At 52.7% G+C, this 24,246-nt stretch overlaps 1 protein-coding gene across 3 annotated transcripts in view; it reads right to left on the bottom strand.

Moving 5' to 3' along the window:
• Nucleotides 1-24,246, bottom strand: part of ARHGAP45 (Rho GTPase activating protein 45) — a 46,095-nt gene that overhangs the window by 17,521 nt on the left and 4,328 nt on the right. For all 3 annotated transcript variants that reach the window (XM_051972151.1, XM_051972153.1, XM_051972152.1), the window contains exons 2-11: nt 21,671-21,998; nt 8,293-8,436; nt 6,682-6,766; nt 6,171-6,243; nt 4,550-4,622; nt 4,062-4,199; nt 3,059-3,123; nt 2,766-2,876; nt 2,404-2,484; nt 1,955-2,158 (exon numbers count right to left, since the gene is read on the bottom strand). In XM_051972151.1, coding sequence (XP_051828111.1) covers nt 1,955-2,158; nt 2,404-2,484; nt 2,766-2,876; nt 3,059-3,123; nt 4,062-4,199; nt 4,550-4,622; nt 6,171-6,243; nt 6,682-6,766; nt 8,293-8,436; nt 21,671-21,998 — 1,302 coding nt within the window. The remainder of the gene's footprint in view (nt 1-1,954; nt 2,159-2,403; nt 2,485-2,765; nt 2,877-3,058; nt 3,124-4,061; nt 4,200-4,549; nt 4,623-6,170; nt 6,244-6,681; nt 6,767-8,292; nt 8,437-21,670; nt 21,999-24,246) is intronic.

The raw sequence follows: 24,246 nt of genomic DNA, 5'->3' as shown, positions 1-24,246 counted from the left end.
TACACGAACTCGCGCTGACTGAAATAAGCAGAACCAGGAGAAGGGCAAAAGCCGGACTGAACGAGGGCCAACTCTGACAGACGTGGCTCTTCCCGGGGGCTGAGGGAGCCGGGCAATCCCAGCAAGCTTGGGGGAAATGCCCTCCCCGCCCAGGGAGAGCCACGGGGACTGGCGTCTATCAGGCTACGTCCACCCTTCTGCTTCCCCCTCACGGTTCTCCCCAAACACGATGGAAACGTGTCAAAATGAATGTGTGTGTATTAAAAAATGTTGTTTTACATGTAACTAGGGAGAAAGAGAAAGAGCGAGAGGAGGAAGGAAAGAAGGAAGGGAGGGAGGGAGGGAGGGAAGCAAGGAAGAAACGCTCTTTCAAGTCTCTCCACTAGGCGCTCGCTCATACACTGTGTGACCAGCTGCTAACCGTCCTCCTGACTCCCGGCCTGCTGCTCCTGGTGCCTCTCAAAGACCCCAGTGAGCTGGGGGGGCCCAGGCCGGGAAGCCCATGGGCCGGCTCTTCTCTGCTTAGAACCCGTTTTACAGCCCCTGCTCTCAACCAAGCAGGATCCCGACCTCGGGTCTCACTGACAAGCGCGAGCAGTCGCTGATTCAGCGCTTGCCGACAGACCGGAGCCTGAGGCTTCCAGCCCATGTTGCCAGCTCTGACCCGGACGGGCAGGCTGGGCTCCCTCCCTGGCCCCCGGCCCCAGCCTTCTCTCCTCCTGGCCTGGTCCTGTGTGCCCCTGTGTGCCCCCTCTCCTGGCCCGGGCCTGCGTGCCCCTGTGTGCCCCCCCTCCTGGCCCAGGCCTGTGTGCCCCTGTGTGCCCCCCCTCCTGGCCCAGGCCTGTGTGCCCCTGTGTGCCCCCTCTCCTGGCCCGGTCCTGTGTGCCCCTGTGTGCCCCTGTGTGCCCCCCTCCTGGCCCGGTCCTGTGTGCCCCTGTGTGCCCCCCCTCCTGGCCCAGGCCTGTGTGCCCCTGTGTGCCCCCTCTCCTGGCCCGGTCCTGTGTGCCCCTGTGTGCCCCTGTGTGCCCCCTCTCCTGGCCCGGTCCTGTGTGCCCCTGTGTGCCCCCCCTCCTGGCCCGGTCCTGTGTGCCCCTGTGTGCCCCCTCTCCTGGCCCGGGCCTGTGTGCCCCCTCTCCTGGCCCGGCCTGTGTGCCCCCCCTCCTGGCCCGGGCCTGTGTGCCCCCCCTCCTGGCCCGGGCCTGTGTGCCCCTGTGTGCCCCCCCTCCTGGCCCGGGCCTGTGTACCCCTGTGTGCCCCCCCTCCTGGCCCGGGCCTGCGCGCCCCTGTGTACCCCTGTGTGCCCCCCCTCCTGGCCCGGCCTGCGCGCCCCTGCGTGCCCCCCCTCCTGGCCCAGGCCTGTGTGCCCCTGTGTGCCCCCCCTCCTGGCCCGGGCCTGTGTGCCCCTGTGTGCCCCCCCTCCTGGCCCGGGCCTGTGTGCCCCTGTGTGCCCCCTCTCCTGGCCCGGGCCTGTGTGCCCCTGTGTGCCCCCCCTCCTGGCCCGGGCCTGTGTGCCCCCGCGCCCCCTCCTGGCCCAGGCCTGTGTGCCCCTGTGTGCCCCCCCTCCTGGCCCGGGCCTGTGTGCCCCTGTGTGCCCCCCCTCCTGGCCCGGGCCTGTGTGCCCCTGTGTGCCCCCCCTCCTGGCCCGGGCCTGTGTGCCCCTGTGTGCCCCCCCTCCTGGCCCGGGCCTGTGTGCCCCCGCGCCCCCTCCTGGCCCAGGCCTGTGTGCCCCTGTGTGCCCCCCCTCCTGGCCCGGGCCTGTGTGCCCCTGTGTGCCCCCCCTCCTGGCCCGGGCCTGTGTGCCCCTGTGTGCCCCCCCTCCTGGCCCGGCCTGCGCGCCCCTGTGTGCCCCCCCTCCTGGCCCGGGCCTGCGCGCCCCCCCTCCTGGCCCAGGCCTGTGTGCCCCTGTGTGCCCCCCCTCCTGGCCCGGGCCTGCGCGCCCCCGCCCCCTCCTCACCTTGTTCTTGGCTTCCTCCTCCAGGCGTCTCTTTTTGTCCAGGGCCTTGGTGGCGGCGCTGCTGGGCCCCCCGCCCGCGCCCGCCGCCCCGCCGCTGCCCTGCTCCTCCTCGGCCTTCACGGTCAGGTACTTGGCCTTCTCGTAGTCCTCGCAGCGCTGCATGTAGCTCTGCTTTGCCTTCCGCAGGTTGGTCTCCGCTTCTTGCTGAGGAGAGGGGGGGACGGAGGGGGAGGTGGGTCCCGCGGACTCTGCTCTTCCCGAGGGGCCGGAGACCCCAGGCCCGAGCACCGGGGGGCGCCAGGGAGGTTCAGGACTCTCAGAAATCTCTGGGGAGAAGCCCCTGAGCCCCCCGACCCAGAGCTGGCTGGGGGTGAGGGAGGCCCCTCGCTGTTCTCAGTGTGAGCGGGTCTGGGCCCCCGGGTCCCTCCCCACCTGGACAAGCTCCCTACCAGCTTCCTCTGGGCCCGATGCCACTGGTCCTTGATCTCCTTCCTTTTCTTCTCGTGCTCCAGCCGCCGCAGGGTCAGGGGCTGAGGAGGGGACGCGTGCGGGGGTGAGGGAGGAAGGCGGCTCCGGCCCTGACCCGGGGGGGAGGGGCTGCCCTGGCCAGTCACCCGCGCCCCCACCATCTATCCCCAGAGATACCCGAGGCCCCCCGAGGGAGAGGAAGCCTGCCCAATCAGGAGCCCCGGGAGAGCTACCACCCCGCCCCGTGCTGCGCAGGATTCCCGGGGCACAAGCCAGAGTCCACGGCACGGACCCTCCGAGCCAGGCGTTGGGAGGGGGCACGGGGAGTTGGGGAGGCCCCCACCTGCATTAAGGTCTGGTTCTGCAGGGTGGTCACCACCTGCAGCATCCCATGGCTAAACTCCATGTCCTGCTCTAGGGCCAGGGAATAGATGGACAGGAAAGGCATGTGAGGCTGCAGAAAGAAGGGACCCGGTCAAGCCCAGGAGGTTCTTTTCTCATCTCCCCCTCCCATCCGGCCCAAGAAGCCCCACTCCCGGTGTATCCTCAGAGCCAGACACCCCCCAAGGACCTCCGCTCCCCAGCAAAGGCTCCGCCCCATCCTCTGCTCTGAGGGTCTCGGGAGCGTCTGCCCACCTCCTGGGTGATGGTCTGTTTGCAGCTGTTGACAATCTTCTGCAGACCCTTGGCAAACTCCATTTCTGGGTGAGGGGAGAGAAGGGGGGGGGTCACTGCTCAGCCCTTGAGCCTGGCCCGCAGGAGCAGAGGGCCGCAGGGCCCATCCCCTGGGCATCCTCGCAAAGCTTCTGGACTCCATCCGCAGGACTTGGGAATCTGAGCGGGAAGGGATCCTGAAGATCACTTGGTCAAACGCCCTCCTTTTTCAGGGCACGGAGGCAGGACAGATTGGGTGGGCAGCCCCGAGGCCCCCAGAGCAGCCCAAAGTCCGAAGCTGCGGCTCTGCCCACGGGGGGCACCACGAGAAAGGGCAGCCTCCGTCTCCGAGGAAGAGCATCCCAGCCCCTACCCGGGAATGGCCTCTGCCTCCCTCCGCCTTCCAAGGGCAGGTCCCCCCTCCAAAGCAGCCTCGCTGAGCAGCTCGTCCTTCCTCAGGCTCTCAGAGCCTGGCCTGGGGATGCCTGGACTGAGGGGCTGGTCAGCGGCCTCTGCAGCCCCAGCCCCGGCACAACCGGGGTGGCTCTATTCTGTTAGCTCCATGGCAACACAAGGGAAACGGACTAGCAATCTCTGAACGCCATCCTAGTCCTGACTAGCCCTGTTCTAAGGGCCCTCCCGGCCTCGACCTCCCGGGTTCTAGGGGCCCTCCCAGCTCTGACATCCTGGGTTCTAGGGGCCCTCCCGGCCCTGACATCCTGGGTTCTAGGGGCCCTCCCGGCCCCGACATCCCGGGTTCTAGGGGCCCTCCCGGCCCCGACCTCCCGGGTTCTAGGGGCCCTCCCGGCCCTGACATCCTGGTTCTAGGGGCCCTCCCGGCCCCGACCTCCCGGGTTCTAGGGGCCCTCCCAGCTCTGACCTAGGTTCTGCCAGCCTGCTGTTCTTCCTGGCTCTTGAGCCTCACCCCTGCCTTTCCCCTCTCCTACCTCCCCCAGGCAGGAAGGCAGCTCTTGCTGGGTCTCACCGAGCATCGTCCGCTTCTCCAGGTAATAGATGAGGTCTTTCATGTACTTGGCGATGTTCTTGGCGTACTGCAAGGCCACGTCCACGCCCCCCTCGCAGCGCTGCAGCACCACGTCCACGTCGTCCGCCAGCAGGCAGCCTGCACCCAGGAGACGGGTCCGGTTCCCCATGAGTTCTCCCCCGCCTCCCAAGCTGTTCTCAAAGATGCTCAGGGAGCAGGGCCAGAGCGTGGGCTGTACCCTCCCTCAGGCCCCCGCGCCCCTCCCCAGGGCTCCGGGGTCTGTTCCTCAGGCCGCACGTTGCCTGAGGCTGAGCTGGGCGTTCTCTTCCAGCTGGAGCCCCGACAAGTCCCAAATCCGGGGCTCACGAGCCACCAGGGAGAGACGCTGGGCCCGGGGCCACTCCAGCTGGAGGCCGTGCCGGCCTAATGGACGCCATCCCCCAGCTGCCCGGGGCAGGGAGCTTCCCCCGTGGGCCAGGCCAGCTTACCATAAGGTTCGGTACCAGGGGATATGCTGTCTGTGCACGGCCCCGAGAGGTCTCCATAGAGGTTTTCCACGGACTAGGGAGAGCAGGAGAGGACAGTTAGACGGCCCCACGAGGCAATGCGAAGCGAGCCTGAGCCGCCCACCATGGAAGGCCCCCCAGGCCCAGGAACCCCGGCCCAGGACTTTCAAGCGTGTGAGCGTGTGTGATCCTGACTGGTCAGGGTGGGAGATAGAGACGTAAAGGAAGAGCCCGGGCCTGGAGGGCCCCAACACACGTGACACTGGGGCGTCACTTCCATCTTCTCAGCTCTGCTGTTCTAAGGGTTCGGCTCCAGCATTCTCGGTCCCAGGCTCCCTTCCCTGGCATTCTCGGTCCCAGGTTCCCTTCCCGGCCCCGACGTTCTCTGTCCCAGGTTCCCTTCCCGGTCCCGACACTCTCTGTCCCAGGTTCCCTTCCCGGTCCCGACACTCTCTGTCCCAGGTTCCCTTCCCGGTCCTGACACTCTCTGTCCCAGGTTCCCTTCCCGGCCCCAGCGTTCTCTGTCCCAGGTTCCCTTCCCGGTCCCGACACTCTCTGTCCCAGGTTCCCTTCCCGGCCCCAGCGTTCTCTGTCCCAGGTTCCCTTCCCAGCCCCGACACTCTCTGTCCCAGGTTCCCTTCCCGGCCCCGACACTCTCTGTCCCAGGTTCCCTTCCCGGCCCCGACGTTCTCTGTCCCAGGTTCCCTTCCCGGCCCCGACGTTCTCTGTCCCAGGTTCCCATCCCGGCCCCGACGTTCTCTGTCCCAGGTTCCCTTCCCGGCCCCGGCGTTCTCTGTCCCAGGTTCCCTTCCCGGCCCCGGCGTTCTCTGTCCCAGGTTCCCTTCCCGGCCCCGGCGTTCTCTGTCCCAGGTTCCCTTCCCGGCCCCGGCGTTCTCTGTCCCAGGTTCCCTTCCCGGCCCCGACACTCTCTGTCCCAGGTTCCCTTCCCGGTCCCGACACTCTCTGTCCCAGGTTCCCTTCCCGGCCCCGGCGTTCTCTGTCCCAGGTTCCCTTCCTGGCCCCGGCGTTCTCTGTCCCAGGTTCCCTTCCTGGCCCCGGCGTTCTCGGTCCCAGGTTCCCTTCCCGGCCCCGATGTTCTCTGTCCCAGGTTCCCTTCCCGGCCCCGACGTTCCACGTTCTTTGTGGTTCTCACTTGGCGACTCCCGCCTCTGACTCACTGTGGCCCTGACAGGCAGAGGGCCTGCCCAACTCAGGCCCTTCCTACTTTTAACCTTTGCATCGCTTCCTGGAGGCAGGTGTTACAAGTCCTGCTGCCCCTGTTTTCCAGATGAGGAGTGAGACTCGGGGTGGAACGATAAAGGATCTTCAGCAGGCTCCAAGTATCAGGAGGGAAACCGAGACCTTCCTGCTACGTTTATGAAGCAGTCCCTGGCGGGCGCGTATTAACCCCAACAGACAGAAAAGGAAGCTGGGTCCAGAGAGTGGGGGCAGGAAGGTTTGCCTCAGGCCCCATGGGGGCCGCTCCAAGGGCGGAGGCAGGACAGCCTTGAGGTTTCTGGACCCCCGGCCAGGATTCTGGGATCAGGCTCCCTTCAAGCTCTAGAGCCCTGGGACAAAGAGAGTAAGGGGCGGGTCCACTTACCTGGTTCTGGTCACTAAGAGGCACTGACAGGAGGGTGCTGATGTCCACCTCACCCATGAGGAACTCGGACACACTGAACAGAGAAAGGGGCAGAGAGTCTGGTAAGGAGGCCAGGGGTACTGAGCCAGGCGAGGCACAAGTTCCGTGGGGCCACTGATAATCTCATAAAAGTGTACGGCGCTTTGAGATCCACAACCCTGTTCGTTCCTGATAACAGGGAGGTAAGATGGGCCCATCTTACAGCTAAGGAGACAGCCCAGGAGGTGACTGGGGAGCAAGGGACCCTTGGTCCATCCCAGCCCTTCATTTTACAAAAAAGGAAACTGAGGTCCGAGGAGGAAAGGGCCTTGCTCTTGTCCCAGTGAGCACAGAACCAGGATTCAAACTGGGGCTTCCTGCCTGGCACGTGCCACCCTTTCCGCCTGAAGATGAAGGGAGGGGGAGGGGGCTCCCACAGACCCCCTTCTTCCTCTCCTGGGCGGGGAGGGCCCAGAGGGCCACAGTCACTCACGTGCTGCTGAAGGATACGGCAATGGTCTCCAGAGCCTTCTCCAACTCCCGCTTATCAGCCTCATTGTTTGATTCATAATGGAACCCTAGGGGGTGAGGGGGCAGGAGTCAGAGCTTTCTCCAGGAAGCCCTTTAAAGTTACAGTTTAAAGGGGTTGTAATAAAGCATCCAGGAGTTAACCCGATCCGACATAAGAAAGCAGCCCAGGAGAGCCCCCAGCCCCCACAATCGGTCAAAGTACGTTCCTGGAGAGCCGGAAATCTCTAAAGGGGGGCCCAGGGCAGACCCGCAGCAGCCTGGATCCCAGGACCAATCCCCCATGGGGCCCAAGAGGGCACCGGAGGCCCCCAGGGCAGGGACCCACCAGCCCCTGCTTCTCGGGGGCCCTCCCCCCTCCTCCATGACCAAACCCCAGAAACATTTCATGCTGTTGCTCAGTCATCGCAGACTAGTCCGACTCTCCACGGCCCCATTTCTTCAGCTCATTTTACAGAGGAGGAAATTCAGACACAGGTGACGCGACTTGCTAGTGTTTGAAGTTTCCCCGACTCCAGCGCACTCTGACCAGCAGCTAGCACCCCTCCCCATGAGGGGCTCTCCCTGCGACGGAGTCTCCCCCCGGCACAGTGACAGACACCCACCCAGGAAGCTGGCCCTGCGGCGGCGGCACAGCCAGGTGGGAACCCGGCCCCCGGGCAGGGCTGAGGGGAGGGCTCCCTCCTGGCAGGGCTGAGGGCTGAGGGGAAGGGCTCCTTCCTGGACTCACTCCTGAAAGCTAACTCTCCCCAAGCCCGATCATCCCCAGCCAGGCAGTGACCCCGAGGGTTCAGCCTGTGCCCTCCCCACTCACAGAGTCCAGCCTTGGGGAGGCTCCGACTCAGGGATGAGCCGGCTCTGTGGGCCCCCCATCAGCACCCCCAACTCAGCCCGAGCCAAGCCCACGCGCTCTCCCAAACACGTCTTCTTGCTGCAGCCCCTGCCCCACCCTTCCCTTACTCTACCTCCATGTTCATGGAGAGCTCATCCCCCTCCCCAGTGTCCCTACGAAATCCCAATCAAAAGTGAGTCCCCCCCAAGGAGCCAAGCACAGCTCTCTAATGCGCTTTTTCCTTTTTTTCCCTCTGAGGCAGTTGGGGTTCAGTGACTTGCCCAGGGTCACACAGCCGGGACGTGTTAAGTGTCTGAGGCCAGATTTGAACTCGGGTCCTCCTGACTCCAGGGCTGGGGCTCTACCCACTGCGCCACTGGCTGCCCTCTCTAATGAGCTCTTAACCCAACAGTCCGTAGGACAGTTGTCTATGTTGGCATCTTAGTGCCCTATTCGACCTGAACTTCCTGAGGAGGGCAGGGTCGGGGCCCACTGTTCATCTCCCCAATGCTGGATGCACTCCGCAGACAGTGGGTATCTAATAAACGTCAGCTGCTGTCACCCAGGGTCTCCAGTACTGCCAGAGAACAGGCTCTGGGGCTTAGATCCCCAATCCCAAATTATCCTCTGCCCACTTGATGCCCACCCTCAAACTGGCGAAGCCTGGCTCAGGCGGGCAGGTGCTGGTGCCAGCCCCTCACAGGTCACCCAGAAAAGTCCTCTCCTCTTCACCTTCCAGCTCACCTTTGACCTTGGAGATGAGGGTCCCGGCAGCCGTGAGAGTCTCTAGAGTGTTGAGCAGGGGGTATTTGCCAATGACCTGTCGGAGGACCCGCAGGACTTCGCCCAAGCATTCGTGGGCCAATGGTCGCCGAGCATCCAGTTGCTCTGAAATTACCAAGAAACATGGTGATGCAGGGGGCACCCAGAGAGCGTGGGGGAGGAGGCAGATGTGCCCACGTTAAGGGCAATGCTGATACTTCTGGTTCAGCTGCCTATGGTTAGAGCCCAGGCTGGGTAAGTCAACAAACACACACATGATGTTTTTCGTCATGTCTGACTCTTCACGACCCCATTGGGGGTTTTCTTGTCAGAGACGCTGGAGTGGTCAGCCGTCTCCTTCTCCAGCTCATTTTGCAGATGAAGAAACTAAGGCACGCAGGTAACCTGTCGCGCAGGTAGTGTGGGAGGCCACATCAGAGCTCAGATCCATACTCTGTCCCCCACGGCTCCACTTAGCTGCCCGATAGAGAGACAGATCCAAAGTTGGCTGCCCGATAGACAGAGAGACCGATCCAAAGTTGGCTGCCCGATAGACAGAGAGGGAGAGAGACAGATCCAAAGTTGGCTGCCCGATAGACAGAGAGACCGATCCAAAGTTGGCTGCCCGATAGACAGAGAGGGAGAGAGACAGATCCAAAGTTGGCTGCCCGATAGACAGAGAGACAGATCCAAAGTTGGCTGCCCGATAGACAGAGAGACAGATCCAAAGTTGGCTGCCCGATAGACAGACAGAGAGACAGATCCAAAGTTGGCTGCCCGATAGACAGACAGATCCAAAGTTGGCTGCCCAACAGACAGACAGATCTAAAGTTGGCTGCCCGATAGACAAAGAGACAGATCCAAAGTTGGCTGCCCGATAGACAGACAGACAGACAGATCCAAAGTTGGCTGCCTGATAGAGAGACAGACAGACAGATCCAAAGTTGGCTGCCCGATAGACAGACAGACAGACAGATCCAAAGTTGGCTGCCCGATAGAGAGACAGATCCAAAGTTGGCTGCCTGATAGACAGGGAGAGAGACAGATCCAAAGTTGGCTGCCTGATAGACAGACAGGGAGAGAGACAGATCCAAAGTTGGCTGCCTGATAGACAGACAGGGAGAGAGACAGATCCAAAGTTGGCTGCCTGATAGACAGACAGATCCAAAGTCTGAGCTCCTAGTTTACAAATGAGGAACCGAGGTTTAGGAGCTTGCCCGGACTTCCAGTCCAATCCTTTTCCCACTCCATTACAAAAGGCAAGGGGAGGGACTGGGAGAGACATCTCTGTGTCTGGAATAAGGGTGGGGATTCTTCCCTCCCCCGTCTGGTGGAGTGGAAAAGCAAAAAATTAAGATGCTACAAGATGGAAAGAAGCTGGAGGCTCCTCCGTCTGTTCTGTAAAGCAAACCAGCCAAGAATGACAGAAAGGGTCCTGCTGGCCAGAGTCAGAAGGAAAAGGCATTTCCATAGGATGTAGGCAAAGACCCTCATATTATTTACTCCCCACTTGAAAGACACTGAAACAAAGGCTCCAGGGAGGGAAAGGATTTAAGCCCAACTAAGGCAGGATTTGAACCCAGGCCTTCAGACTGAGTACGTAGCCCTCTTGCATTGGGCAACGCTGCCTCTCATGTTAAAAGTTCTAATCCCCAATTCCCAGCTCCCTGGGTGACCCTAGCTAAGTCCATCACCCTCTGTAGATGTCCACTCTCTTCCCAGAAAAAAATGAGGTCAGAATCAAAGATCTCAGTGATGTTTTCAATACAAAAATCTCAGTATGGTCCGAGACACACCTGAGACACGCCCCATCCCTGCTCAACAAAGCCCAGCTTGGAAACTGTTCTAACATCAAAGAATCACAGAATCTTGGAGCCTGAAGAAATCGTCGGGGTCACCCGAGGCCAGGAATGTAGGAAAAACGGGGTGATGGTTCTACTTTTACATATTTTATGCATTTAACATGATTCTGAAAAGGGATCCATAAGCTTTACCAGACTCACTGTCCAAAGGATTTAGGTCACAAAAAAGCTTAAGGATCCCTGAAAAAATATAATCCTTACCTAACCACTAATGATATCCCCAACACGTAGTCATTCAACTTCCCCTGGAAGAGTTCCGGGGATTAGGACCTCATTACCTTCAAAGAAAACCCATTCAACTTTTAGACAGCTCTAATTCTTAAAACAGATGTTCCTTTGAGCAAAAAAAGTTCCTCTAAGCAACAATTCCTCTTCCCAAAATTTTCCCCTCACTTTAGCCCCACCCTAAGACTTCTGCCTTCTAAGGTCAAATAGAGTGAATCTAATTCTTCTCCCATTGGACAACCTTTCAAATAAAGGGGTCCCAAAAGTCTTAATAAGCTTAAAACTGCACTAAGACTTTCAGGACACATTGTATTTGAAGATTCCTCTTCCAAAAGCGTCTTCAGAGTTTTTCCAACAGATCATCTGGAATATAGATTAGGTATCCACCAACCTAGTCACCACTGGAAATCATTCCAAAAACTGTGCTGCCCAGAACAGAACACAAACTGTGACGGGATGAAGGGTAGGGGATATCAGGATTACCTATCATCTTGTCTCTATATCAGATTTTCTTTAGCCTAAAACTGAATTAGCCTTTCTGGACACTAAATGTAGTCACAATGTTGACTTCTATTAACTCTTCTACATCTTTTACTTGTGCCATTGATTTCTCAAACCCATATCCAAAAAGGATCTTACAGTTTTCCATATTGAACTTCTTTTGAGATTCAGCCCACCAATCCTTTTTGGATCTCGATTGTATTATCCCTCCAAACATTGTGTTGTCTATAAATTAAATAAACATGTTATCTACAGCTGCATTCAAACCATCAATAAAAATGTTCTGCAGAAGAGGGCTCAAGACCTTGAAACTCCACTAGAATTTTCCTTACAAAGTGACTCCAACCCCTTAAAGACTAGTCTTCAACCAGTTCCAAACCCACCTAATTATATTATCATTCATCACACATCTTTCTATCTTATTCACAAAGATAATGTGAGACTTTCAGTATGTATGTCTCTACAACAGTCCCCAGATCACAGAATCATAATTAGTCGAACGTTTTAGAATCTAACCTACACCTACCAGACCAGAAATCCCTTCTACAATTTCCCCAACAAGTGCTCAGACTGGAAGACATGGGGGGAGAGGGGTAGGACTCCTAAGGTCAGCCAAATCTGATCTGTATTAGCTCTAACTTGTTTTCGACAAGTTTTTCCTTGACATGCTACCAATTCCTAAGTTCCAGTTGCTGTTCTCATTTAAATGTGCCCTTCGGGGCCAAGGAGACCAAGTACGACCCCTTCCAACAGAACATATTATATTCTCTAAAATCATTCAAGAACGGATGCTAGGCGAAGTGAGCAGAGCCAGGAGAACATTGTACTCGGTAACAGCAAGATTGTGTAATGATCAACTAGTATAGACAGCTCTTCTCAGCAAAGCGGTGATTTAAAACAATTCCAATGGACTTGGAATGGCATCCAGAGAGAACTATAAGAGACTGAATACAGATTGAAGAATATATTTTCACTTTTTTTCCTCCCTTGTGGTTTTTCCCTTCCGTTATGAGTTTTCTTTCACAATATGACTGATATAGAAAAATTTTTTAAAATCCCTTTCAGCTCTATTATTCAATGTTCTAAGGTCCCTGTGAGCTCTGAAATCCTATATCCATCCTACAGCTCCCTCAAAAGTTTTGACATTTTATGGTACCATTTTCTTCCCAGCTCAGTCATATGTTTTAAGGTTCCTCCCACCTCCGACATTAAGTGTTCAAGTTCTGAGGTCTTTGCAGCTGTTATCTTAAGTCCTCCAAGCTGACATCTTAAGTTTTAAAGTCTCTCCAGCGCTGAAATTCTCCATCTAAAGTCAGCCTGGGGTACTCCAGCTTTAAAACTTTCAGTTTAAAAAATCCTGCCTCAAGGCACTTACTAAAGAGTGACTAAGAGCAAGCCAATTAATCTCCAGCTGTCTGTTTTTTCATCTGTAAAAAGAGAGGGTTGAATCTGATTTGTTCTAAATTTTAAAGTTTTCTTCCAATTCTAAATCTGATGCTTTCATCTCAAAATCCTACAGCCTTTTTTTTTTTTTTTTGTTTTTGTTTTTGTTTTTTAAGCAATGATTCCAAATTCTAAGGTTTAAGGCTCTTTTCTAAGTGCTACATCGGAATGGCTGAAAGAAATCGGGGTCTGATAATAGAACATTATTGTGCTGGAAAAAATGCCGAGACAATCTTGGAGATGCCCGAGTGTGATCAACCAGACAAGTGAGCAGTAACGAGAGAACAATTTACACAAGAACAACATTATAAATAAACTTTGAAAGCCTCAAGAACTGAGTTCTCAGGGAGGATTAAAAGGAAGTATATTCCTCACCTAACAGAGGTGTTGGACTAAAAAGATGCAGAAAGTTGTACGTTTGGGGGGACATCCATTGTGTGGTCTTGACTCGACTAGCTATTAAGTTGAAATAGTTTGTCCCCACTTTGTTTTTGTTTTTACTTTTTAAATGGCGGGGGGAAAGGAGAGAAAGGGAGTAGAAATAGGGATGCCAAAAAGAATTGAAACTTCTCTTAAGTGTTAAAGAACTTAGATGGAAGCCCAGACAAGCAAAACAGTTTTGAAAGTAATGAATGGAATTTATTTTTAAAAGCGAGACCCAAGATTTCACACACAATCCTCTTTTTTGGTGGGCCGTGTAAATGGAAATGGTCCCTTTTTGGGGGGAGTGGGAGGTGTGGTGAGTTCGGTATTTTAAAAAATGTTCTAGGTCCCTACCAGCCTAGATCCCCGCAGGGGTTCTATAGTCTAAGTCTCACTTCCCGGTTTTCAGGCGCCTCCAGCTCGGACATCCCGAGTGCTCGGTTCTAAGATTCCTGCAGGCGGGGAGGAGACAATCGGGGTTCCGAGCTCCGGGGCAGTGAGGGCACCCCAGCACACCTGGGCCGGATCCCAATCCGTCCCCCCGGGCCAGAGTGTGGGGGGGCGGAGAGGACCGGGTAGTGCTCTAGCGCTCTGGGAGGGCAGTGGTCCCTCGCCCTTCCCCCCCCCCCCCGCCTCCCGCCCCCCAGTCCTAGGCCCCCTCACCTGGCGGAACCAAGAGGCAACCGGGCCGGCTCCCCTCCAGTTGGGGATGCAGGCGGCCGCACACGCACATGGCTGCGGCCGGCTAGGGGTCTTTTGCCCTGCGGTCCCGCAGGGGAGAAAGCGGGGAGGGGGCGCGAACAGCCCTAGAACTAACGCGGGTTCCAGGCGCCCAACCAGCTCACAGGGGCGGGGGCGGGACAACGAGGAACCACACCTCCGCCCCTCCCCACAGGTGAACCAGGTCGGGGGCGGAAGGGCGCGGGGGGAGCACGGGAGCGGGGCTCGGGAGGCTCGGGCGGCGGGGGTGAGCCAAGGGTCTCCAAAAGCATCATCAGGATGCTCCCCTCTTCCCTGGTTCCCGGGGAGAGGGCTCACACCCCCAACAAATCAGACCAAGGGGACTCACGCCCCCCTCCTTCACCTAATTGGACTCGTCCTCCCCTCCCCCCTCGCCCACATTCCAACGGCAGCAAACCCAGGGCTGGGGGTGGGGGAAGAGCCCCTGGCCGTTGGGGGAGGGGGAGCCGATGCAACTGGTTTGTGCTTCTGAGCTGGGAGAGAAATCTGGGTGGGCTACTCCAACCCCTCTCAGAACAGAGGAGGAATCCAAGGCACTTGGAGAGGAAGTGTCCTGCCCAGATTTCCCCCAAGCTTAGAAGATTTCCCCCCCCCCCCCTTGGGGGCATCCAGCTAGCTCCGCGGTTGGAGTCAGTTTGCACAACCCATTTAACTTCTCTGGACATCAGTTTCCTCAACTGCATCTAGCATCGTGGCTCCAGAGCTGGCGCTATGGAATCTTCCCCATTCATTTATCATAGAATCTCTACAGAGCACTTTACATCATGTCATTTTGTGCTCACAACAGTCCGAAGGCGGAGATGCAATAATCATCCCTATTTTACAGATGAGGAAACTGAGGCTGACTTTTCCAGGGTCACAGAAGCTAATCTAACCCAACTACCTTATTACACTTGAAGAAGTTAAGCGACTGGCCCCAAAACACACAGGTTGCAAAGGTTGGGGAGGCGGGACCAGATGGCCCCTAGGGTCCCTCATCCCCCATCCACCTCCACCCAGCACAGCTTCCCTTCTTTAAAATCAGCCCCTCTTTCCCTTCCCTTTGCCTCTGGTACAACTTTCCTTCCTAGGAAAGAGTGTGAGTTAATTTAGAGCAGGAACAAGCCTAACCTTCTCCTAGGGAAACTGAGGCACAAAATAAGGAAGTCAGGAGTCTAGGGTCTCACAAGAAGAAACTCCTTAGAGCTTCTTCCCTCCTCTTTATATCACAGATCTGTGGGCTTGTCTTTCTTCCCCTTACCTTGGACAGAGTAAAATCTGAATCTTTATCTCCAACCCCTAAGCTCAGGGCTTCCTCACACACAGTAATTTGATTATTATTAACAATAGCTAACATTTATATTGCATTTACTATGTGCTAGGCATTTCACGGTTATATTCATAACAGTCCTGTAGGGAGGTACTGTGATTAAGGCAATTTTTCTATTTTTCTAACAGAGGGGTAAACTGAGGCAGAGTTAATACCATTTACGCAGTTATGAGTGTCTCAGAACTAGATCTGAACTCAGAACTTGCAGCCTCCAGGTCCAGCTCTCTATCCTCTGGTTCACTTAGCCAGAGTTTGTTGGATGGAATTGATCTCGTTTTAATCATTAATGCCTCATCACATTGACAAATTCTTGGAAGACTTGTGAGCTCATTAAGCCAGAAGAAAGCTGGAATCCGTCGAGAGGAGGTGTTTAAGTTCTGTAGTTGGTGGTGAAGGTTTGAGGTAGTGTAGTGGGGGTTGTTGTTTACAAAGATTGAGAGCAGGTGGCTTATCTTGGGATCATAAAAATTTTCCTTTTACTTCCGATGTCTACTCCCTTTTTCAAGTGGGACAGAGATCCCCGAGGCTATCAGAGGAGCCCAGGCTCCCGCCAGTATTCTTAAGCCAGAAGGGCTTTGTTTCCGGCCCAGGGGACAGACTTGCATATCTGTCTTTCCTTGACCAAAGGAATTGAGCCACGGCTTTATCTCCAAGAGGGATTGTCACCAAGAATTTTTTTTTTTCTGGGGAAATGAAGCTGGGGAGGGATTCCTCTGTTTATCTCTAATCAATCCCACAAATATTTACCATGTTCAAGGACCTGTTCTAGGCCCTCCAGACTCTGATCTCCCCAAACCCAGCTGCTGTCCCTGCTAAGGAGGGGCAGGGGATAGTGCAAAGTTTCTGGACTAGACTACAGGCAAGTCAGGGGAAAGGAGACTTCTGTTTCTCTGCCTCCTAGGGGATGTCCATGAACAAATGCTTTCATTTCTCCCACTCTCATCTTCCTAATCTGTAAAATGGGGATAATTCCTGCTCTGCCTAGCAGAAGTGTTAGAGAGAGATCAAGATAGGTTCAATTCAAAATTCCCCTTATTACAATGTTAGAATGAAAAGGAATTAGGAAGCATTGGAGAGCAGAGCTTGAGAGACCCTAAAGAGAAGAATTTTAGAGCTAGAAAGGACCTTAGAACACAGAACTTGGAAAGACTGAGCAGGGAAGGACTTTAGAACATAAAACCTAGATGTAGTAGCTGCAAGGGAACAGAACCTTGGAACATAGAATGCCAAAGTTAGAAGGGAACCTCGTGGTAGAGAACCATGTCAATTAGGTGAAAAAGTAATAGGATAATGGCCCTATGGACCTGAGTTCCAATCCAGCCTCATACAATTTATAGCTGTGGCAAGTCATTTAACTCCTGCCAGCCTCAGTTTACTCATTTATAAAACAGGGGTAATAACAGCATCTATATCCCAGGTAGTTATGAGGATAAAATGTATTTATAAAGCATTTTACAAATCTTAAAATAAATGTGTGCTATTATTATTACTGCCATTTTCATTATTATCACTGGGTTATGGTGAGAATCAACTCAATGAACATCTGTAAAATACTGTGAGAATTTTAAAAATTATTATTAAAATGGCACAGATAGGGAGGGCAGCTACATGACACAGTGAGTAGAATACCAGCTCTGTATTCAAGAGGATCTGGGTTCAAAGTCAGCCTTGGACACTCACCAACTATGTGACCCTGGAGAAGTCATTTAATCCTGATTGCCTTAAAAAAATAAATGGCACAAGACTAGAAGGAAACATAAATGTAGATCCTGGGAGAGAGCAAAAAGATCATTAGGCCCATTTTTGCAGATGGAGGGACTGATTCAAGGGCCCTTCCTACCAGATCACACTTGCCTTAGGGAGCCAGGGAAGGTGCCAGTTGGATGGGATTCTCCTCCTTTCTTGCCTCTCCCCCACAAAGTTGTTAGTTCGCAGAGGCTGAAGGTTATCCAAGCCTGGGCTAAGGAGGGGTGGGGGTTGCTGTGGGTGATTCTACAATGACTCAGGGGGAATTCAGGGCCATGGAAACCTAAAGAAGGAAGAGGAATTTTTTTTTAGGGAAGGGAGGAGGGCAGAGGCCTCACGCACGTGAGGAAGGACAGGAAGAAAGTCTATTAGCCAGAGGCAGGAAATAACAGTAGATTCCATTAAGAGGCTACACATCCTCCCCTGGGAACACCCAGGGGAGACACTGGTACAATGGCTAAGACCAAGCGGGCTGGTAAGCCAGGGCTTCAGTTCCCAGCTCTGCCACTGACTCAATGGAAGATCTTGGCAAGTCCCCTCTGGGCCCCATTTTCCCCATCTTGAAAATGGTTTCATCCTCCTCCCCGACTCCACTGGCCAATAACCAACTTTCACGGTGGGGGGGTAGGGAGGGCTCTAGAAGAAAGGGCCATTGGGACAAAAGGAAAAGGACATTGAAAAGCTTCCTTAGGAAATTATTTCTTCTCTGATGAAGCCTCCACCAGGGCTGAGATATAAGCTCCTGAATCCATCTCCTCCAAAGAGAGGTCCAGATGGGGAAGGGCTCTGAGTTATGGGTATCCAAGGACTTCCTCCCTAGCTCTTTCCCATCCTTCCCTCAAGGTCCACAAAGTGTTAAAAAGCAATCGTGTGGGGCTCAGACACCCTCCACTGGGGTAGGTGGGTCCCAAATTCAATTTGAGTTCCTTTCTCCCTCCCAGTCAGAATGTTGTCCACTGTGATCATAATTAGTTGGAACACTCATCTCTCTAAAGCAGACTTCATCTTTTCCATCATAAACATCAGACCAAGAGGTCCTTTAAAACATGGAATGTTAGCACTGGGACAGACCTTAAAGCATAGAATTCAGATCTGGTAGGGCCTTTAGAATAGAGAATGTCAGATCTGGGAGGGCCCTCAGAACAAGGAATGTCAGAACTGGAAGAGCTCTTAGGAAAGAGTCAGAGTTGGGAAGGCCCTCTGTTCTATTTCTCCCAAAATTCCCCTTCTCTCCTCTGACACTGGCAGGCCCTCATCACCTCACACCTGGTGGCTCTGCCAGCCTCAATTCTCTCCCCACTCCAGTTCATCCTTCATTCAGCTGCCAAAATGTAGGACAGGTCTGGTTATGTCCCCTCCCAGAGGTTCCCTAATACCTCCAAGAGCAGATAGGAAATCCTCTGATAAGCATTTAAGCCCCTGATTCTTCTTAGCTCTCTAGTGCTCTTAAACTTCATTCCTATCCACTTACTCTATAATCCAGCAGAACTGGTCTTTTTGTTTTTCTTTTCATGTGAAACTCCATCTCCCATCTCTAAGCCTTTGCTTTGACTGACCCCATCCCTGGATTGCTCTTCCTCCTCATCTCCACATCCAGATTTCCCTGGCTTCCTTCTTGGATTTATCCAATATCCTCTACCTTTGCTGAAATTATTTCAATTAATTGTCCAAATTAGAGTTGACTCCCTAGGGTTCTCTAGGTATGTCATCATATCTTCAAAAAGCAAACTATCATTTTGAGGAAACTCTTTGCCTATGCTATTCCCTCAATTTCTTTTTTTCTTATGTTATTGCCATAGCTAACATATCTCCTTCAAAATTCAGTTCAAATCCTATCAGCTGCCAGAAGCCTTTGGTGGTATCCTTAGGACACAGAATATCAGAGCTAGGAGGGACCTTAGAACAAGGTATGTCAAAGCTGGGAGCCCTTAGAACACAGAATATCAAAATGACCCTTCTTGGTTCTGTTTCTTTACTGGATTCCCTCAGAATTCAGTCCACTTAATAATGGCATCTATTACTGTCAATAAATCTTTGCCCCTTGACTGGAACAGGATGGGGGGGGGGGGAAGAACATAGGATATCAGAGCTAGAGAAGAGGCACTTAGGACAAAGATCAGAGATAGGGAAGGCCCTTAGAACATAGAGTCTCAGAACTGGAAGGGACTTTAGAATACAGAAGATTGGGATTCTTAGAATACAGGATGTCCTCAATTGGGGAATGGCTGAGTAAACTTGTGATATATGAAGGTAATGGAATAATATTTTTTCTATAAAATGATGAACAACCTGATTTTTAAAAGCCTGGAAAGATTTACATGAACTCATGCTGAGCGAAAGAAGCAGAACCAGGAATACATTGTATACACTAAGAGCAACAATGTGTGATGAGCAACTGTGAAAAGCTTGGTTCCTCTCAGTGGTTCAATGATCCAAGGCAATCTCAACAGACTTTGGACAGAAAATGCCTTCTGCATCCAGAAAAAAACTAGGAAGACAGAATGGAAATCAACACATGCTATGTTTACTTCTTTTTTTTTTTTTCTGTGTTTATTTTTAATCTCCCCCATGATTTTTTTTCCTTTTGCTCTGATTTTTCTCTCCCAGCATGATTCATAAAAATAAATAAATAAATAAGTGTACTAGGGGGAAAAAGAATATCAGAGCTAGGAGAGAGGCACTTAGGACAGAGAAGGTCAGATTGTAAGAATTTGGGAGGGCCCTTAGAACACAGCCTATCAGAGCTAAGGGAGAGCCAGAGAAGGACAAAGAAGGTCAGAGCTGGGAGCAACCTTAGAACATAGAATGTCAGAGCTGGGAGGGCTCTTAGAACCCAGGAGGTCAGAGCTGGGAGGGCCCTTGGAACATAGAATGTCAGAGCTGGGAGGGCCTTTAGAAACCAGGATGTAAGAGCTGGGAAGGCCTTTAGAACCGGGAGGTCAGAGCTGGGAGGGCCCTTAGAACATGGGATGTCAGAGCTGGGAGGGCCCTTAGAACCCGGGAGGTCAGAGCTGGGAGGGCCCTTAGAACATGGGATGTCAGAGCTGGGAGGGCCCTTAGAACCCAGGAGGTCAGAGCTGGGAGGGCCCTTAGAACCCAGGATGTCAGAACTGGGAGGGTTCTTAGAACCCGGGAGGTCAGAGCTGGGAGGGTCCTTGGAACCCAGGATATCAGAGCTAGAAGAGAGCCACTTAGGACAGAGAAGGTCAGAACTGGGAGGAACCCTAAAACATGGAATGTCAGAGAGGGCTCTTAGAACCCAGCCTGAAAGAACTGATTGGGCCCATAGAGAGTCTCTCTCTTCTGACCTTTCTAGCTCGTACATCCAGGTTAATGGCAAAGCTGAGATAGAGCTCTTAGCTCCCAGTCCCTTAGTCTGGGCTGTGGATGCCTCACCAGGGGGGAGGAGGGGCTTAGTTCCAATTCACAGACAAGTCATATCCACCTTTGATAAGAATGTCTCCCTGCTTCCTTTATCTCTGCTGGGACAGGCATCCCCTTAAAGGGCCAGAGTGGAGCTGTGGTCCCCAGCCCATGGACTCCCTTCTTCCCCTCTGCCTTGGTATATAGAGACCCAGCTCTCTCCCTGGTCATCACGACACTCAGGGCAGGAACCTGGCAGCCTTGGGAGCATTTATCTTGGTGCCCCTGGCCCAGCCCTACCCGCCGACAGCTTGGAGGCCCTGATGGGTAAACAGGAAGACAGGCAGATGAAAATAACTCTGGGGCAGGAAGCTTACTTATCCTGGCCCCAGGGACGGGGAGTCAGAGCTCAAATGTAAACCTCACCCGACACTTCCCCATGTGGCTCTTCCACTGTGACAGAATGGGGAGCTCACTCTGCCTCCTCACACCCCAGGGTGAAGCACCTGCCTAGGAAACGCGGAGGCTGGTTCTGATGTAAAAGAACAAATCCTCAACAGTTTGCCCAGATCAATGGGTGGCAAAGTTGGGAATGGGACAGAGAATGTACCAGGGATTGTTAAAGTCCAAAGAGCTGGGATGGACCTTAGAACCTGCAGTGTCAGAGCTTGGATGATTTTAGAACTTGCAATGTCAGAGCTGGGAGGACCCTTGAAACCTGCAATGTCAGAGCTGGGATGATCTTAGAACATGCAATGTCAGAGCTGGGATGATCTTAGAACATGCAATGTCAGAGCTGGGATGATCTTAGAACATGCAATGTCAGAGCAGGGCAGTGAGAGGGAAGGGATTTCTAATACAGAATATCAGATCTTAAAAGGTTTTTAAGACCCAGGATGTCCTAGCTGGGAAGACCCTTAGAACATATGCCGTCAGACCTGGAAGGATCTTTAGAAAATGGAATGCTAAGGCTGGAAGGAACCTTCAAGGCTCTGTTAACTCGGCCATCTCATTTATAGAGACCGAATGAAGCCCAGAGTATGGCGGAGTCTGTGAAGTTTTCTCAGCACCTTGGCGGCAGGTACCTGTGACCTCCAGAGAGCTCCTTGACTCCTCGGCCCCCCGTACCCAACCTCGATGTCTGATGGCTCAGGACAGGATTGTGCCCAATTTATAGGAAGCATGATCTTGACCTTACTTTGGGAATAAAGGACAAACCCAGGCTGGGTCAGACCCATCTTTCAAGCCTTGAACCTAGCAGGACCTGGTCATAGCCAGGCTGGGGAGAAGGTCAGCCTACATGCATCAGCATCAAGGCTAGGCCGTGGACCAAGACAGCGGAGCAATGCCACAGGATGGCCTATTGATCCCAAATCATTACATCATAATCATCATAAATCATCCATCCATCCATCCATACATCATAAATCAACATTTAGAGCTAAAAGGTGCCCAATCACCTCGTTTGACAGCTAAGTCCCTCCCAGTTGGAGGATATTCTGGGTTCTCTCTCCTGCTGCTGATATTTGACATTCTACATTTTGTATCCATGGGGGTTGCTGAGAATCAGTGACAAGGTATCATAAATAGCAAGTGGTAGAGCTAGAATATAAATCTGGGGCTCCTGATCCCCCATGGTGTGGCCCTCAGGAGCCCTTGATGCCAGGTGGGGAAGCAGGGGAGGGTAGGTGTCCTAAGACTCCACCAAGACAAACGACTCTATCTCTGCAGGGGAAAAGGCACTCACCATCTCTCAGAACCGTGTCTTTGAGTTTCTCCAAGGCCTCGGCAAATCGGGCCACGTGGGCCAGCAGCTGGGAGATGTCCTCCACTTCCACAAAAGGCCCATCGCTGCCATCCACTGGGTTGTTGGTCATGGGGCTTCTATGACCCCGGCCCAGTGTCCAGGTACCTGGGGCTGAGAGGGGGAAGCCGGCAGCGCTAGCATGGCGGCTCAGGCTGGTGGGGCGCTTGAGAGTGCCCACAGTCCCCGAGCCCAACTTAGTCCCTCCAGGAGATGAGTCCAGTCCAGCGGCATGAGATGAGAGCTCCGAGGCATCCTTCCTGGGAAGCTCCTGGCGGAGGAAAGGAGACATCATGATGTAGGGGAAGGTGAAGAGAACAGAAGGATATGGGGGAAAAGAGCTGTGACCCGGAGCTTTAAAGCCTGGCTTCTGGGGCCTGTGTTCCTTATTTCCCGTGTGCCATATTCTCCTTTCTACCCATCTCTCCCCATCTATAAATTGAGAGGGGTGGACTAGAAATGAGCCAGAAATCTAGGGGAAGTAGGCAGTGATCACAGAGAACCTGCAGGCTTTCACCAAAAACGGGGCCTACTTGATTCACCTTATTTCTTCTCGTCACAGATAGATGAAGGTACGCTGTGATTACAACCTTACATAGTTTTTAGCCAAGAGTTTGATGAGAGGATCCCACTCTTCTTGTGGAGAAGATGCAGAGATGGGAACTAGGCAGTAACACAATTGGATATAGAACTGGTCAGATGGCTAGACTCAGAAAGTCATTAATGATTCAATGTTAATGTGGCAGGAGGTTTCCAGTGGAGAGCTCCAAGGATCTATCTGTATTTGGTTCTGACCTCTGGAGAGTTCCAGGGATCTATCTGTATTTGGTTCTGACCTCTGGAGAGCTCCAGGGATCTATCTGTATTTGGTTCTGACCTCTGGAGAGCTCCACGGATCTATCTGTATTTGGTTCTGACCTCTGATGACTTTGTCAAAGGCTTGGATAAACACAAAGTTTTACTTATCAACACTGGGAGGGATAGGTGACACTGGACAATAGTCAGGATCCAAAAAAATTGTGACCAGCTGGAGCAGAGATAAAGTTCAGTAGGGATAAATAAATGTCAAGTCTTACCCTGGGGCTCAAAAAATCAATTCCAGAAGTATAAGATAGAAAGATAGGGTTAAGTAAGCAATAATTTGTTTACAAAAATCCCTAGATGTTTTAGTGGACTACAAGTTCAACATGATTGTCTTGTGGATGTCAAAAAAAAAAGCTAATACCTTCTGAGAGTATTTCAGTATCTCTGAAATCTGCCTTCATTGTATCCAGCTCTGGTTGCCATAATTTAGAAAGAACATTGAGAGGCAGGTTAGCATAGCAGATAGAGTTCTAGAATTGGAGTGGGGAAGGTCTGATTTTGAATTCTGAATTAGACATTTACCAGCAGGGTGAGCTGTGCCAAGATTTTTTTTTTTTTTTTTAACATCCCTTAACTTGTTTCCTTATCTGTAAAATGGGTGGGTAGGTGATACAGTGGAATGAAGAAGACTCTTCTTTATGAGTTCAAATCTGCCCTCAGATACTTCCTGGCTTCATTTACCCATTTGCCTCAGTTTCCTCATCTATAAATGAGCTAGAAAAGGAAATAACCACACCAGTATCTCTGCCAAAAATGCCCCAAAATGGTCACCAGAGTGGGACATAGCTGAAATAACTGAGCACCAACAAAAATGGGGACAATAATATCTCTTTCAAAGGGTTGTTGTAAGATTCAAATAAGTTAATGTGTGTATGTTCCCGTGCAAATCTTAAAGCACTATGGAGAGTCTTCCTCTACTCATCTACTGCTCTCTCCCACCTCCCTTGGAATGCCCTCCTTCCTTATCTATACTTTTCAGAATCTTCATCTTCCTCCAAGACTTAGCTCAGGGACCAGCTCCTTTATTTTAATTTTTATCTCCTTCAGTTGTTTCTGACTCTTTGTGATCCCATTGGATTTTTTTTTTTTTTTGGTAAAGATAGACTTGCCATTTATTTCTCCAGCTTATTTTACAAATAAAGAAACTGAGGCAAACAGAGTGAAGTGACTGGCCCAGAGTCTCATAGCTAGCAATTATTAGAGGCTGGGTTTGAACTCAGGAAGATGAGCCTTCCTGACTTCAAGCCCAGTTTTCTATCCTCCACCAGTTCCTTTATGATGCCTTCCCTGTTCCCTCCAGCTGAAAGTAACTATTCCCTCTTCCAATATTCTAAAATATTGGAATATTTTTCACATCTAATCCACCACTAAATCCAATCCATCCTTTCTCCCCAACACCCCTCAGATTTGCCCCCTTCATTCTACATTGTTGGCCACCCCCTTTGTCAATCAACTCAGAACTGCCTTCCTGCTTTCAGTTTCTCCTCTCTCCAAAACAGCCTTCACACTCCAGCACCGTTATTATTACTGCTATTGTTAGTGTTATTATGACAAGTTGGAGAGCGTCCAAAGGAAGGAGATCCAACTGGTGGTTGAGTCATATGAGGATTTACTAAAGGAACTGGGAAAGTTTAGCCTGCAGAAATGAAGCCTTG

Source organism: Antechinus flavipes, chromosome 1 (genome assembly GCF_016432865.1).
Source record: "Antechinus flavipes isolate AdamAnt ecotype Samford, QLD, Australia chromosome 1, AdamAnt_v2, whole genome shotgun sequence".
Taxonomy (NCBI): domain Eukaryota; kingdom Metazoa; phylum Chordata; class Mammalia; order Dasyuromorphia; family Dasyuridae; genus Antechinus; species Antechinus flavipes.
This window is presented reverse-complemented; position numbering and strand designations above follow the sequence as displayed.